Raw genomic sequence first — 16,517 nt, 5'->3', positions numbered from 1 at the left:
ATCTGGGGAGAAGAGGTCAGAGTGGGACGAGAGAGGCTCTTAAAAAACAAACCACACCCACAACAACACTCCATCGCACCATCAACAGCTCGACAGCTCGTGGCCCATCCCAGCACCCCTCTCTCAAGCACACAAACACGTGCACAGACCCCAGTTCATCACTTACTTTCAAAGTCCAGGAAAAAATGAGGACAGTTCTCTAAATCCTTGCCAAGGACCTTAATGAGGTTCCCCATGGCTGGCGACCTGCACGGGGAGGAAATGACAAAATACATACAGTTCGCAGAACTTTGAAGGCCGAGCGACAGAGCAGTCACGAGCAGGACACGACAACGTCCTCCACGTGATGTCCCCAGCATCTTTCTAAACACGAGGAAGCCCACCTTCCCGCCAGTGCACATCCTGATACTGTATTTGATTAGAGCGCGGCCTAAATCCAGCAGTGAATCATTTAGCGCCCTCATTGGGAGTCGCAAGAGCTGAGCGATGCTTTTAATCCACTTACATGACTATAGTAACCCAATAACAGTCTGCTTTGTGCGGAGCTTCTCCTCTAATGCGCTTCACATCCAGAAGTCTATGGATACTCCACGACGGGCTCCTTCTGCTGCCCATGCCAGCACTTCATGACACTGACGTTTCTATCAGTTTTGCTTGCTGTGTGAACATTCTATTCTAGCTGACCGACTCCAAGAATACACACAGTTTGCTGCACCATTTGCTTAATAAACATTTTATCTGACACCGTCATCACAGTACTGCAAAAAAAATGTATTGTTTTAACAATTTGTTTATTTGTTTATTTTTAGTTTATAGTATAAAAACACATGTGTATTACTATCAATTACACAAGTAAGACAGCATTTCATCTCAGGCCTGAGGAGGACATATTAATTGATTTATGTTTATTTCCTTGAGACCAACCACACCAGAATCATAAAAGCTCAATTTTAGAAGTTAAAACAGTTATTTATAATGATCCTGTGTTAGGAGGCATTCACACAATACCAGTTTCCAGGGACACGATCAGTGGATCATGGTTGTCAAAATCAATAGCTAGAAGGCGCGAGGTACTGGTGGCAAGGGAAGTGCGCAAACATGGCTTCAATTGTGCAAGATTACACAGTGAACAAAGTCACATGCCGGACCTATGCTAGCTGTTGCCGCATTCCGTACAAGTGCTTAAAGTGGGGGACACCGTGTCTCACTGGATTATCGAAACAATGGACAATTTTGAGCCCCCGTATATATTTCCGGACATCTATGGACCAGACATACAGTAGAGGACACAGATTCATCTAAATACTCGAGATGCCTCAAACTGGATCCAAGCTTGCATGTATCAAGATGACCTCAGTCTGATTTATTCTTTAGCTGACCATTTGGGAGGTTTAGCCATGAACTGTAAGCAAGCTGTGCCCAAAATCTCGAAGCTGAACTGATCAAATGGTGGCAGAAACAAACTAAAGCGGTTCGCATCTAGCTTCTGTGATCCAGGTTCAATTTACCAACATGATCAAATTTTGAGATTCATCTTCTTATATGCTTTACTTAGTGCAGTTTTAATACATGAAATCCAATTCTGATTAGAAAATGTTAAAGTGTACAGTAGAATATTTAGACAAAACCCACATTGGAGTGAAGTAATTTGAGTGTAACAGAGGAAAAATATCACAACAAAACCACTGCTGATCCTGTATATCAATGCAAATGTTTTCTTGACTTTCTGTCTTGATTCATTTTTTTAAGGTTGGCATAACCCCATATCCTCTTGGTTCCCAGCAGGACTAGTGTGATGCCGTGCTAAAAAAGCCACCTTTGTGACTATAGAGGAAGCACAATTTTTCAATACCTGTTGTAGCATATGACACATCCCCTAATGAGGCTGTAGTTTGAGAGCACGCTCAGAAGTGTAGTGCCAACTGACGACGCATCCTCACCATCCTCTCCTGACCTTTAAACCGCCTGCTCAAAGATGGACGATCTATGAATATATTCAGAAGTGAATAGTGTCTCTTAAGGTGATTTCAAAGGCGTGTTCTAATCAGTCAAAAGTAGCCGGTGACTGCCTTCTGACACGTGAGTAAAAGTGTGTGAGATAAGCAGCAGCATGTGCATTTTCACTCACATACACACGCACACGCAAGCGGTGAATATGAAGCAGCATGTGGTCCATCCTGAAGGCAGTGCTCGGGTGACTGTTGCCAGGAGACTGTTGGCCTGGTGATATCTTCTGCAGCAAAGGCGGTGCGAGTTAAGCATCCGTCCTCCTCTCAAACATTGACTGCCAACTACAAACTGACTTCAAAATTACATCAGTTTCAACTGCATCAGTCCAAACTGATATCGCTACAATCAACACATGTTAATGATCTAGAACCGCCTCCCTGATCCAGCCAACACTTCCTTTTCTTGCAATGTAGCACCTCCATCTCCTACAGTTATACAGTTAGATATTTACCAAATATTCACAGTTGTGCGGCGACAAACTTGGATGAGTCGCACTAATATTTCTGGTTTTAGCCTGACTGAGTCAACCGTCATTTTGGATGTGTGATGCTACAAAAGGAGTTCCTGTTGACTCATCTTGGATTTCTTCAATTCTTTTAAGATGAGCCAAACCCATTTTGAGCGAAAAGAAATTCTTCATATGTTAGAATAAGAGTGTAGAAATAGAGCCAAGCAGGGTGAGCCAATGCTGAAATGTCACATCTATCCTTCTGCTAACAAGAGCAGCCATAGACCTGACACTGAAGGTTTCAAACTCCATGAGCTGCTTCTAAATGTGAAAGGCTTCGATAGAAAACCACCAACAGCTATAACTTGTGTGTTTTAGGGAAGTAGAAATCCATCCGGCCAAATTTATCCGGCTTTGCTCAGCAAACACCCCAACCAGGGTCCTTACCGTGTTTCCCCTCAAGTGTTCCTTTAGCTCTCCTCCCTGCTGCTGTCGTCTGCAACACTTCTGTTGTTTACTGCAAATTTAAGTGGATTTGTTTCATGTTCCACTTGCTGGTTTACTTCTGTACTTCTCTCTTTGGCGCTCTCTCTCCGTGTGTCCACTTCACACTTCTCGTTTTAGCATCTATTTTGAGCCTAGTGGTTTCTCTCATGTCATCCTGACCAACTTGTTAGTTTGTTATGTTGTGTTTTTTAAGAAAATAATCCAACAAATATTTAGTTAAATTTGTCTCTTCTGTACTTCAGAAGACATAGACAGAAGTTGTTTCTCCTTCATTCATGTCAGATGAGTTCATCAGTTGTGTCCTTAAAGTTCTTCTCTAAACCGCTCACTTCTCTGTTTTAGACATTGTGACGTTGGCTGTGCTCTTTTAAAGCTGCTGCACACAACTCTTTACCCTCTCTGTTCTCCACCTAGTCACAAATGAGAAACACTGACAATAAGATAGCTCTTTGAAGAGTCCAAACACGACGGATTGCATGAGAGAGGTGTTGTCTTTTCTCTATCTTCGGCGCAAATATTGCCATAAAAAGCTCAATGTTTCTTTTGTGCAGTGTGACCTCTAAGGAACACAGAACTCATCTGTCGTCTGGCAAGTTGAATCAAAAACCAAGTGGCTCCTTGAGTCCTTGCACAGACGAGGCTTAGTGCCCGCACGGCTGCCAAAAAAGCAAAAACCTGGAAGCTAAGCAGCGGAGTGAGCCGTTTCTATCATTGCGGCCTGAAGGACTCCTCCTGTTCACGGCACTTCATCAGAGAAAGCAGCAGGCTAGCCCGTCTCTAATAATATCTAATGAACCTCATATCACCATCTGCATCTCTGTAGCCACAATAAACTCACGTGTGCAGGTTGTTCAATCACTGGAGAAGTGATTCAGCGGCCGAGCTCCTTTTAGCATCAACTGTGTCATCTCATTCTTAGCCCGGAACACCCCCCACCTGCCCTCCTAAAGTTCCCTCTTGCTTTTCCCTACTGTGTCAGCGAGTTTTGTTCCTACCTTTGTTTGCGATTATCCTTGTGGAACTCTTCACTGCATCAACCGTGGCTTGTGGCTCCACACAATAGTCACAGCATCAGCACCACCACCTGACAGTTGGGAGAGATCAGCATCAGCAATGGAGTACATAACCTATAAGTGTTGGGAAACCCTAACAGGAACGAAGCATTTCATGGACAGCTTTCAAAGTGATACATATTTAATTTCCAAAGTTGACTTCACGAAACGTTGTCAGTTACTATCTACTTACTGTCAGGTGACATCAGATTAGTAGTTTGTTTTGAGGCAAGATTGAACGAGTCTCTGCGGAATGTGGAAACAACATCGTAAAGAGCTTTGAGTCACTAGAGTGATGCCATGCTCTCAGTGCGGGAAAGTGGGTAGATGTTAGGGTACACAATTCAGGAGAAAATTCTCGCGCTCACGAGGAGAACAGGCAAACTCCAGGGCTTCTAGCTGCAGGGCCTTCTGATGACCAATGGAGAAACCATTCTATCTAAGCTAATCTAATTCCCTGCTGCCTAATTCACATTTCACCTGACACCTGGCTGGTGTCAGCTCAGCTGGCTGTGGCTTAAAGTCACCCCGAAAAAAAACAGACTGAGACTCAAAGGCATCCTATCGACTGCCTTTCTTTCATCACCTGCAACCGTACTATACATTTTATGCATTACACAAAGAAGAGGTAGAGGAAACAAGTGGTGGGAATTGAAATTGAGCATTGTTGTTGTCATTGTTTTTTCTTTATGTTGAGATTTCATGCTGTGTTTATGAGAGAAAGGGATTCACTTTGGTGTACTACAACTTTACTTTGGATTTATCATCAAGCCAAGGAAGTTACATGGTCATGCATGTCAGCAAACTAATGCTGATGCCAATGACTTTTCTTGGCATATTGATGATGGGGCGAGAAAAAGATTGTTCCATTTGGGAGAATTTGTCTCTGAGATAGCCGCAGCGCTTCCTCCTTTACTCCTGCTGTGTGCTGTGCAAACAAGTTCTGGAAACTGCCCCCTGCAGTCCTAATATGTACATTGCCATCAACAATATTTCAAATGCTAAAAATAGATCAAATAGATAAATGCACAGCAATAATAATGGCTACCGGGAGTCACAATATGGGTGGAAATGAGCGACTAGGCGGAGGTCATTTGTGTTTAGTTTTCACCTCACATGGGTGGAGGTTTGGAAGTTGTTGTGAAGGTTTGACAACAGCCCACATTTGTGTGTGAGTGGCTGACATATTCCAGCTCATAAACATCAACGTGCAGCAGTGCAGCACAAATCCGTCAACGGCATTGCAAAGAGGATAAATCTTTCCTCAGACGCGTTATCTTCATTCATTGGACACAAGTCATGCTGTACGATGGCTGCTGCTGAGGAGTGTTACAGACCTGGAGCTGAAATTTGTCTCATCTCATTGTCTTTGTACCAGTACTAGAGAACAATTGTGAACACGGCCGCTGCTGCAATTGCATCACTGCGTCTCTCCTGGAGAGAGCAGACTGATGTGAAAGGTAGTTGCCAGGGAAACCAAGCTTCAGATTCCCTCACATGGTGAGGTTTTCATGGCGGTTGATGGATAAACGGCAGTCTTCTTAATCTGGGGAGTGTATGGGAGCATCTTGCAGTGGTAGTAAATCTCAGTGTCCGCTTCAGAGTCACTGGTCCGTTACCTTGCTGAGCTTGGGTTTACTGATGTTCCCTTCAGCTAAATTACCTAATGCATATTGATCTCTCCTCCACTCAGTCAGAGGTTAGACGTCGAGCGAAGCTGAGAGTCCCACACCAAGGTCAAGGGAGGCCAAAGCAATGTTGAATCCTCGTGTATTATTCTAATACCCTCTGCTAACTGGCACAGAGATCAACTCCCTTCTCTCTACAATTGACACTTCCTGTTGAACAGGAAGCACCAAGACTTATGAAGGGAAAATCTCCCTTGCACTTTCCACCACATATCCAGGATTTTCATATGTTTGTGCTTGACTTCTTTAACTGCCCTCACAAGGTATGAATAGAAAAGAAAAGTGATCTTGTTAAAATGTTTCTGAGAGCTATTTTATTCTGTGCTGTTTTACGATTCATTGCTAGTAGTGTTGTAGTTTTATCATTCTTCTTCCTTTTTACGCTCTAAAAAAAGTTAAAGAAATTAGAAAATAATGTTTGGGAATTTTCAGGAAGTATGTGAAATGGGTCAAGGAAAAACTGACTCAATTATGGGAGTGACGGTCAGGACCCAAGATTTCTGGTCTTCAGTGGCAGACGTTTGCTCTCTCTGAGTGCTTTTTTTAGTTTGTCCATGGTTTTTTTTATGATTTCAATTTTAATTGAAAGTATTAAAAAGAAATGTAATGTAATTACAATTTCACTTGTTTTCCTGTTTACCGCTTTTTTTTACTTGACCATTGGAATAATGTAATGTATATCAGACTGGCTAGAATAGAAATAAATTAATAATTAATAATTCAAGCAAATTCATTTCAGGTCAGAGTGGGATGTTGATATCTCGGAAGACAATCAACTGACAGGTTTTATCAAAGAATATGAGGAATGAATATGGATTCATATGAATATCCAGCAGTTTGGACTGAGGTATTTTTCATTTGACTTAAAACTAAAAATCACTGTCAACCAATTTCTCTTGTATATTTTCATAAAATGTGTCTAAATGATACAACAATGCGCTCATTTTGGAACTGAACTCTAAGATATTATTCTGCATCAGTGTTTATTATTATTGTTATCGTTGTTGTTGTTTTATTATTATTTGTAGTAGTACTAGTCGTAAAATGGACATCTCTAGGTTTTGATGGACTGCTTCCATGTCAAATCTAATCATCAATACTTTGTAATTTCTTGCCAAGGCACGTCATGAGTCATTGTCGCTCTAATGAAATATTAGGCCACTCAGAAGGGCAGGCATGACTGGGTCGACAACAGGAATCTTCAAGTGATATGCAGCTATCCTTATGTGACATCAACTGACTGATATCTGGTGACATGTCAACCACAGCTGGATTCAGTGAAGCTTCTGCATGGAAGGTTTCAAGACAGCGAGAACGCAGTGACAGGCTTCCTAACTTGCCCAGTACACCCTGAACGCACCATGAAGTGAGGGCAAAAGAGTGAAAGAGCGTTGAGCCAAAAACGCCACATATTATCAAAGTGACAGTTTGAAAACTACTCCAGCGATGAGAAACTTTTGTGTTATGCAAGAGAAGCATGCCAAGTCAACTTCTAACTAGCGTCACTAACAGACGCAACGAAGGATGTTAAAGAGGGGGCCTTGGCAAATAATGACTAGAATGACAGTGAATGCAAAAGAGATCAACGAGAGCAGACTTCTAATTCTATTCGTTCCTTAACGGTAGCCTTAGCTTTAAAAGGGGAAACAATGCGTTGTTGTCCACCATGTGTGCACATCACAAATGTGTCCAAGCTGAAATAAAAGCCAAATTAGGTAGTGTTGTAGTGGAGACCACACCAATCGAGGACAAGACATTATGGAGACTGAGAGTGTCAAGATCGAATGATGGCTATCAATTATGTCAGTTTTCTCTGTTGGTCTTGTCCGGCCTTGAAGAGAAATCCAGAATCTGGCAAGACCGAGTAACAGTACATTTAAGACCGAGACAAGACCGAGACCCTAAAAAAATGGTCTTGTCACCAAGACAATCTTGAGTACTACAACTCCAATGAATAGCACTGTGACTCCAACCCCTCACATGAAGCTGTCTTCTGGCTGGTTGCTGGAATCACACCTGCGCAGGCAGCAGCAGTAGCAATTTGTTTGCCTTGTGACTACTGCCTCACCAATCACTGGCTAACTGCAATGATGACACGTACAAATAAAGCGTGATGGAGCAAGATGGATATTATAAACTGGAGATCAGATAAATGTATCGCCAGTGTCATGAGTCATAAGTGTCGTAAGTGTGGTGTGTCCTTGTTCAGCATCACTGTTGAGTGTAAACTTATATCCAAAGTTCAGGGGTTCAGAGGTTTTGGCTTCGAATGGAAAATGGATAAAAACGTAAAAATGCATTTTAAAGGCATGTGATCAAGCAACTTTAATGAGCTACTAGTGCAATTGTAAAGAAATAGGAAAAATTACAACACATCTGGTGGAGTGGTCAAAGCAGTTATCACATCAAACCACCCTGACTGCACCAAGTAATTTTACAGGTTGGTTTTGTTGCTCTTGTATTTTACCGTGCCACATGTATTGACATACAAATCACATGCTTTTTGCCTCATAAACAATGACATAACGTAAGTGTAGACTCGGCTAAATTTAATCAGGTAAATGCACACACAGTGAAAATGACCATCTTGAACCTTATGTGGAATTTCTGGAGTCATACCCAAAGATAACAGCCATTTTTCACAGAACAACGGGAAGTTACAGAATTTGCCGTCACCATTGCCTCATCTGAGTCGTCCAAGAATCTTATTGGCTTCTTCACCTGCGGATGAGTTTGCTTCGCGCACAACTTCTGCTATTGCTATGTTTTGGATTGCAGCCACGAAGAACAGGTAATGGTCCACGTTTGCGTCGGTAATGACATGACTCTGACATTTGTTTTTTACTGACAGGGGCCTCGTCAGGGGAAGTCACAAGGAGGAGACACCGACACGCAATTGAGACAGATGCACAGTAGGAATGAGGGTGTAAATGATGGTGAGCGAGAGTGAAATGGAATAGTGGTAATGGCTCTCCAGCGACTGCCCATCCCCCCGTCACAGCCGACACACGAGACAGTAAGTCCAACACAGTGCATGGTGACCAATAAAAGGCCACTGGCAAATGAGCGTTATGATTCAGAGCAGCATGTCTGTGCGCACAAAGGAAAGGGTTGACTGCTTGACTGGAGCAGAGAATGAAAGAAGCGTTTTGGAAGGCGATATGATTTCAAGGAAAATAAAGAATTGCGGCTGAAAGTGTGCGGGTTCTCCTCAAATGTACGCAGAACACAGTAATACGATGAGTTTTATTATTTGTGATGCAGTTGAGATTGAAACATTTTGAAGGCTTTGTGGAAAAAAGGGGTGACCCATTTCTTTCAGGGACCTTAACTATGAGATGCTGCGATACAGATATAGAAGTATGAAAAAGCAAATTCTCCTGAAGCCCCTGTTTTGGCTTCAACACTGCAGAAGAAGTCCTAAAGCGCAGAAAGAGCCTCCCCAAAGGGCTGGACCTAAACTGGCACTTGTGTTAGGGTTTGTTACAGTCATGCTCCTCCTTGTCCTTCCTGGAACTCCAGCAAAGACAAGACTTCACATCGTCCCGTTTGCTTTGGTTCACTGCTCCCCTACAGTTGATTCTTCGGGGACAGCATCGCTGCATGTTTCACTTGAATTATTTAATTTCTTTCTGTTCAGAAGGTGCCAGCAGATACCTGGGACTGGAGTGTGTGAGGTCAAAATGAAATGTAGCTTGTATATTGAGCAGGTTTTGTTGGATTATTTATCACGCAGGTGTTTAAGCACCAAAGGTTTTGTAAGGGAGACATTTATACCTGAGATAGAATCAGCCATCACAAGCTCAGCTCAGAAGTGACTAGCATCTCAGCCATTCTGTGTGTGTGTAGTTGTCTGTTTAATGCCCTCTAAGGATGTACAGCATTGTTTGTTGTCGGGCAAGCGTCTTTGTGAGCGTGTAAACCAGAGTAGACAACAAAGGACTTCCATAAAATCAGCGCATAAAGGCACTTTGAACTGAACTCCCCAGCGTCTCCCTGCCTTGTGATCTGGTTTGTCCTTCAACTCTCCTTCATTCTTTTATCGGTGTCTCTTCCCGGCTATAATGATGCCACAGTAGAAGCCGATTCCCTCACATTGTGATATTTTGTGAGCTTGACATTTCAGTTTCAGACCAAGAAAACAAGCCATTGTCCTCAAAGAATCATAGTTCATAATAAAATGATACCACAGCAGATTGATAATGATAGATTAATGAAGTATATTGAATGTATCTTGTTCAAAACCAGTGGGTATCTTATTTTGTCTTGCTTTTGTCTCTGTGTTTAGCTTCAAAACGCCTCCACTACTGACTCACTTCCTGTAGCATAAACAAAATATTGCTTTGAACACCAGTCTTTGTAGGCCATTATATCATATGCGTTGTGGGAGAAGTAGTTTTTTTTTATTTATTTTTTTTTATTGGAGCACTTGCAGTCCTCATGATGTGACAAATGTGATGTAGGAGCTCTCACTGGACTGAGGAACACAGGGTTGGGAATGTTCCATTCCAATTGCAATGATTGTCGTGTGCTGGACAGAGCCAGATGCAGAAACCTGCCAACTAGTTTAGTCATTTGTCAGCAGGTACCCATTTTGCCAGAACGTGAGCAGACATGAGATCAGCCAGGTGACATTTGTCACGGCACACATTCCTTATCACCCCAAATTGCATTACATTGCGCACAATCTTTTTGTGAATCTCCACAGTGGAACCATGTTTAGTTTTTAATTCACAGCACCATGTCACCCAGTCAGTGAAATCATGTGATCTTATGTGAATTTGTCTCAGATTCCCCACGGTGTCAATAATAACCCGCACAGTAGACATAACATAAAGGATCTTCCCCAATTTCTCTCTCTTAATCTGGCTCTCTTCCTCTCCTCCCTGTTTTTTTTTTACTCCCATCAGCTTGATTTCCTGATATTGATCTAACCCGAGGCTCAGAGTTTAGGAGATACATGGAAATGAGTGTTCCGACAATCCGCTCAAAGACAACCAGCCTTGATAATGCAGGGAGTGTGCAATCTGCTGTAATCAGATTACGCCCCAAACATAAGTCTGGTCTTTATTGTCACAGAGAGGGTTTATCTCTTTCACACTGGACATCTAAATCGCTCGGCCTCACCTTTCTATGGATCGACTCTGTGGGTAAACCTCTCCATCTCTCCACTGCCACCATCTCTGTCTCTGAGAATATTGTGTGCCTCTTTTATTCTCTTGCATTCGTATATATATATATATATTTTTTTTTTTTTTATCTTTAATCTCTTACTTGTTCCAGTTTGGAACAATGGAATCGGCAGAATCAAGAATTGTGTTTACTGAAGTTCGATCACCACCCACTCTCCGTGCACGCTGCTGCATGGGCCCACACGTGCACTGGGTCTGTCATGTTTCAACATTTGGGCTGATAAAATCGTGATCTGTCTATGTGAGCCATTTCAAAAATGCCACAGAACAATTACTGCGGCTCTCGATAACAACACAAGGTCTCTGTGAGTGGTGATGGGCGTATGGGGGCGTTTGAATTGAGTCATGAAACCAGAGATTTAAGGACCTTCTGAGGAAAAGATACTTTCTTATCCTGAGCAAAAGGAGGTGGTTAAGACCATGTATTGTCATATTCTGACAAAAGTGAGTCAAAGAAATAGTATTTTAAGCTCAAGTAAATCTTTTATTTCCCCAGTCATCGGCTTCTGCATCCTCCTGTATTTCTACTTGCTCTGCACCCCAATAGTACATGTGGTATCTGTTCTGTAGTGTCAGAATGGGGGGCACATTGTGTCAGATCACTGACTGACACAGGGACACAAAGCTTGTTAGTTCAGTTAACATTAAACTTCCGTCTAAACTTCCATTGTATATGTATGTATCTGCAGTGACTTGTCATTTAAGACAATTGTGGCTTACGCATTCTCAGACTAAAGTTAAAGTGAGTAAACACGTGATGGTGTTGGTATTGTTAGTCAGTTGGTTCCAACCATTGCAATCTATTAGTGAAGAGGTTCCGTACTCTCTGGTGAAACGGCTGCAACAGCAAACACATTTGAGGCTGCTACAGCAATTTGGAACTGCAGTTGCATCTGGACATGATGATAAAGGATCAGATCATCCACAGTTTACCGACTCTGATAGTGAACGAGTCCACCCCCTGGTTAAAAATGAGTTAGCATAAAATGGCGATGTGGCCATTCAGAGTACAACAGAGGAAACCATCTCTGAAAACGCAAGATTCTAAACGCTGTTATTTAAGGAGCACGGAAAATGGACTCAGCCGCTGCCAGTGCTCCATACGGTTAAGGATCACTGCTGGTCTGACCGAGTCAAAGCTAATCCGTGATTCCTGACACTAATGGATTAAAGATTACCAGGTAGAGAAGGATCATATCACTAATTCCTTTGTCCAGGTCCATCAGCAAAGCTGATCCAGCTTGTCACTCCACATGAAAACTAAAAGGAGCAGCACCAGCTGTGACAGTTATTAGGTCAGCAGATGTTGTTTCAGGACAGATGGGCATTTTGGGCATCAAGATCTACTGTATAGCCAAGTCTGTGATGGTAAAGACAAGTATGAGCAGGACGAAAAACACTGAACATGAATGACTGTTGTGTGTAAAAATAGGAGATCATGTGAGACCCCGACTTTTACCTTTAATTGATTTTAATCTACTTAAATAAAAAAAAAGTGCAGTTATACTGGGATGGGCTGTAATCTTAGTTGGGTCCTTCACTGTTCTGTTCTGGCATTGGGACCTTACGTGATCTATTTCGCACTGGGGGAAAGCAAAGACAAGATGTTCAGAAGTGTAACCTGATCGCTGTTAGAATACACATCAGAACACATGAGCTGTCTGTTCTCTGTCTTGTGTGTTTTTTTTACTTAAACTGGAAAGCATTAGAGTCAGGAAAACATGATCAAAGTGACGCAGTGTACGCAAATGAACAATGTTGCGTCTGGATATTCATGTCATAGCATAAGAAAATAAATCAACACATTTTAAGTTATAGTAACAGATTATGATTCACGCAGAATTTTAGTGTCATCCCACCAAACTTGTGAAAACAACATTGACTTTTGGCAGATTATCAAATTTGCTGGCACGGTCAAGATTCTTGGAATTTCAAACGGGGGAGTGATTGAGATTCAGGGGGATGTTGCACCCCTTTTGGCGAGATGCTACAGGAGTATGAATTATCTTTCTAATATGACGTTTAGGACCAGAGTACCGGTGGGACCAGGATTGAGAAGTTTCGGCTGGAAGTTACTGTAAGTTGACAGCAAACATCAAATGGTTGATCGTATTTCACAACCCCTGACACTTCGCTCTTCTTCAGACGCAGACTTAGACTTTACATCAGTGTCTCTTTCAGTAAGTCACACTTTAAAGGTCAGCTAAGAGATAAGTGTGAGTTGATGGTTCCTGAAGTACAGTGAGTGTGCTCAAACAGTCTCGCACACTTGCCATCATGGCTGGTGATGAAATGGAAACAATTAAATGGTGATTTTGGTGCGCTAGTTGTTTAGGGGTCAACCTGGGTTAACAGTCATAATCTGCAGGAGATGTGATGTTCAGGTGGGGTGCATAAGAGAAAGCATGGCCAAGAAAATGCGCTACACGGAATGTAAAGCAGACAATCTATAAAGTACTCAGCTAGCAAAACAATAACACTGGGAGCAAATGAGGTAAGAGTTAAGGGTGAATCATTTGTGTATTTATGTCTGATTCATAGTGTTTGAATGTCAGTTTGGGGACTGAAATTCAGTTTATTGATGGCAACTATTGTCATTGGCATTTACTGTTTTTTAAGTGTTTATGTTGAGATTTGGGCAGGGAAATGTAATGGAGCAAGACCCCCACCTCAAAATTCAACGCTGCCACTTTTTGAAGATGTGACGTGGTGTCACATAATTCTGTGTTTAAGGTCAGATTGCGTAGAATTGATGTAAAATGCGGAGCATTGTCAAACACCGGTCACGAGATGCTAAACTCTGTGACATTTGATGCTACAGAGGACCATGAGTTTGCAGCTATGAAGTCACTGCTACACGGACAACTGCTAAGCATCCTCGTCTTTTCAGCTGGAATGGTATGTAAATCTAAAGAAACTGATCTTTTTAATTGACATGTCATTGCGTCAGTCTGATGAGTGCAACCACACTTGCCGGAAAATGAAAAGCAGCCCCAGGTACAGTAGTCGCTGAATGAGACTCTGCTGTCACACATGACTTCATGGTACCAACATGGTGATGAAGGAAAATGCTGACGCTGAGAAAATTAAACCAAGGACGACAGTCCTACCGAAGACAGAATTTTCATTAAAATAGGTTGGCATGCATTTACTTTGTTCTTGAAATCTGGTCACAGTTGTCCTTCACTTGAGGACAGAACTATAAATTATGCTCCTATGATCAGCAGAGCACAAAGAGGAGGGTCCGCTTGAGTGTCATTCCAATGATTGCAAAATATGACGTATATTTTTACATGTTAACTTTCTTGATCTCATGACCAAAAAGACAAGTTATATTTTTAAAAGACCATTCCATCATTCTTGTCATTAAGGATTGTATTGTTGTTGTTCTCAACTGCTTATCGAGCAGGTCCGTCTTTCTGCTGCCATCACTGGAGGACTTCCTTCTTGAAGTACTGTCTCTAAAACTCTTCACTGAGGTGACACAAGACTAATAACATAAATGGTTTTGATTTTCTTATTATCTATCCTAAAAGGTGTTTGCTTGGTTGCATAATTTTCGAGCTTTTTTGTTTTTAAATCCTTGTATTTATTTTATAATTATTATTTATTTATTTCATTTTCAATTGTATTTTAAAACCATATAAGGGTCCTTCAGTGGGGAGTTTGTTCTATATGTCTGCCTTGTGCTTGCATAGGTTTCAAACCCATACACGTTGAAGAACATGAATGAATGAACGTGCTGTTACTGACAAATATGAGCGTGATGGAAACTGTAGCAAATAACAACAAAATTAGTCTCAGATGTTGCTCAGTCACTGAGTTTGTTATTTACAATGGTAACGTATCAATATTACACAGGCATCTTACCATTTAGAAATACTCACAATATTCACAAGATTTGAGAGACCATTAAACTGAGTTCATTAAACTGTCAATGAATAAAAACCCACTCTTGCATTGCACCATGTTCTATCCTCGAGTACACTTACAACCCCTCCAGGTGGACAAATAAATGATTTGTTTGATATGAACGTCAGCCTGTTTTTGTCGCGTTTTTCCTGACCCATCCATCCTACAAAGCTCATTTGGACCCAGTGAGACCGAGAGAAGTGAAGATGAGGAATGATGAGCGCGGCATCTAATTAGACTTTGAGTTAATAATACGGAAGACAAATTCCCAGCGTGGATGTTGTGGACTGGTATAAAATGGGAGACGGATGATGAAGAGGAGGTGGTGGTGAGACAAAGAACAACAGCGTGATGAGGACGGAGGAGGAAATGTAGACGGGCATGTTTCCATGGTCGCTCAGGAAAGATTTGGGGTGAGGGAATCTTGCATCACCGACGCGGGCCAATGAGATGGCGCCGTTAAAATGTTCAAAGGGAGTGTCCTAGCAACAGCAGAGTAAATAGCGTAGCAGCCTCTGTGCATCACTTCTGTCTAGCTGTGTTGTATGGTATTTAATATGGCTTATGTCCTGACAGGAGGACGTGTTCACATCTCTGATGCTGAAAACTGAAATGGATTTGCCACACGAGTGTGTGGTCTTTGCTCATGTTGAAACTGAACATGTGAGCAGCGGATCGAGTCAGTGGAGGTTAAACTGGGGGATAAAAGAGAAGTAGATGGCTGGCGGAGAGCTTTGAAATGTAGCTGCTACTGCCTCTCCATGCGTCTACTGCAGGGCGTAATGAGCAGCGTGTGCCGTAACGGCTCTGTACGCACTGTCCTCTCCCTCCAATTAGGATCACCTGAAAAGTGGCTCATTCAGTCCCTCATTCCTCCATTCAGTATTTTCCTCCCTCCCTTTCTCCCTCCCTCTTCACCTTCCCCTGTCTTCCCCCTTGTCTCAGGCATCCACCCCGCTGTATCAGTGGCTCTGTTTTGAGTGGTGGAAAGACGCGTCTTCCTCTGGAATACTTGAACTCTCGGAGCACTCCAGGGATTGATGTATGCGCCGTGATGCTTCTAGGTCAGACATCCCGAAAAGCATCCCAAAAGCGCAGCCCCTCCACACCCAGAGGCATCTGTGTTTGCAGCTTCCTGCTGACGGTTTGTGTCAAATAGGTAGACTTCCTGGCTGAGGTGTGTGTTGGCAATGACTGTGCTGCTTTGCACTGCAGTGCGAATCCCAGTTGACCATCCACTTGGGCTTTAATCAGCACCCCCACCCCCAGGATATTGACCCACTCTCTGTGTACATTTAGCCCATCGACTCACCCCATCTGCCTCCTCCACAAGCATGCTATGAAAAAACCCTCTGTATACCATCAAACGCTCAGCTTCCTCATTCAGCATCTTTGAGGGTGGGACCTCCCGAGGTGAGCAAAAGCAGAGAAGTGTGAGCTTACCGGCCGAGTGTGCTCAGAGGAGGATGCTGCTTCTCTTCCCTTCTCTGTGGATGGATGTGAGGAACAAAGAGGAAGGAGGAGAGCGATGCCGGAGATGGAAGCTGCAAGAGGAGGATGGTGGGCACCAACCAGGAGTCTCTATTCTCCCCTGAAGAGGATCCTTTATCCGAGCGAGCCGGCAGGCTGTGGGTTCAACCTAAACACAGAGCACACACACTGCCTCACGCCACGCAGCCTTCCCTCCTCTCTCTCTCTCTCTCTCTCT

General features: G+C 42.7%; 1 protein-coding gene across 6 annotated transcripts in view; it reads right to left on the bottom strand.

Moving 5' to 3' along the window:
• fam49al (family with sequence similarity 49 member A, like) overlaps nt 1-16,517 on the bottom strand; it is a 30,415-nt gene extending 13,898 nt beyond the window's left edge. The window contains exons 1-3 of one of the 6 annotated variants that reach the window (XM_053861877.1): nt 16,253-16,516; nt 3,961-4,049; nt 167-246 (exon numbers count right to left, since the gene is read on the bottom strand). In XM_053861877.1, the coding sequence (XP_053717852.1) occupies nt 167-236 (70 nt within the window). In that variant the 5' untranslated portion in view covers nt 237-246; nt 3,961-4,049; nt 16,253-16,516. The other 5 variants (XM_053861878.1, XM_053861872.1, XM_053861873.1 and 2 more) reach the window with 5 other exon arrangements.

The sequence above is a fragment of the Synchiropus splendidus genome, chromosome 4, assembly GCF_027744825.2.
Source record: "Synchiropus splendidus isolate RoL2022-P1 chromosome 4, RoL_Sspl_1.0, whole genome shotgun sequence".
Taxonomy (NCBI): Eukaryota; Metazoa; Chordata; class Actinopteri; order Syngnathiformes; family Callionymidae; genus Synchiropus; species Synchiropus splendidus.
The sequence above is the reverse complement of the archived record's forward strand: the minus strand, read 5'-3'. Positions and strand labels throughout refer to the sequence as shown.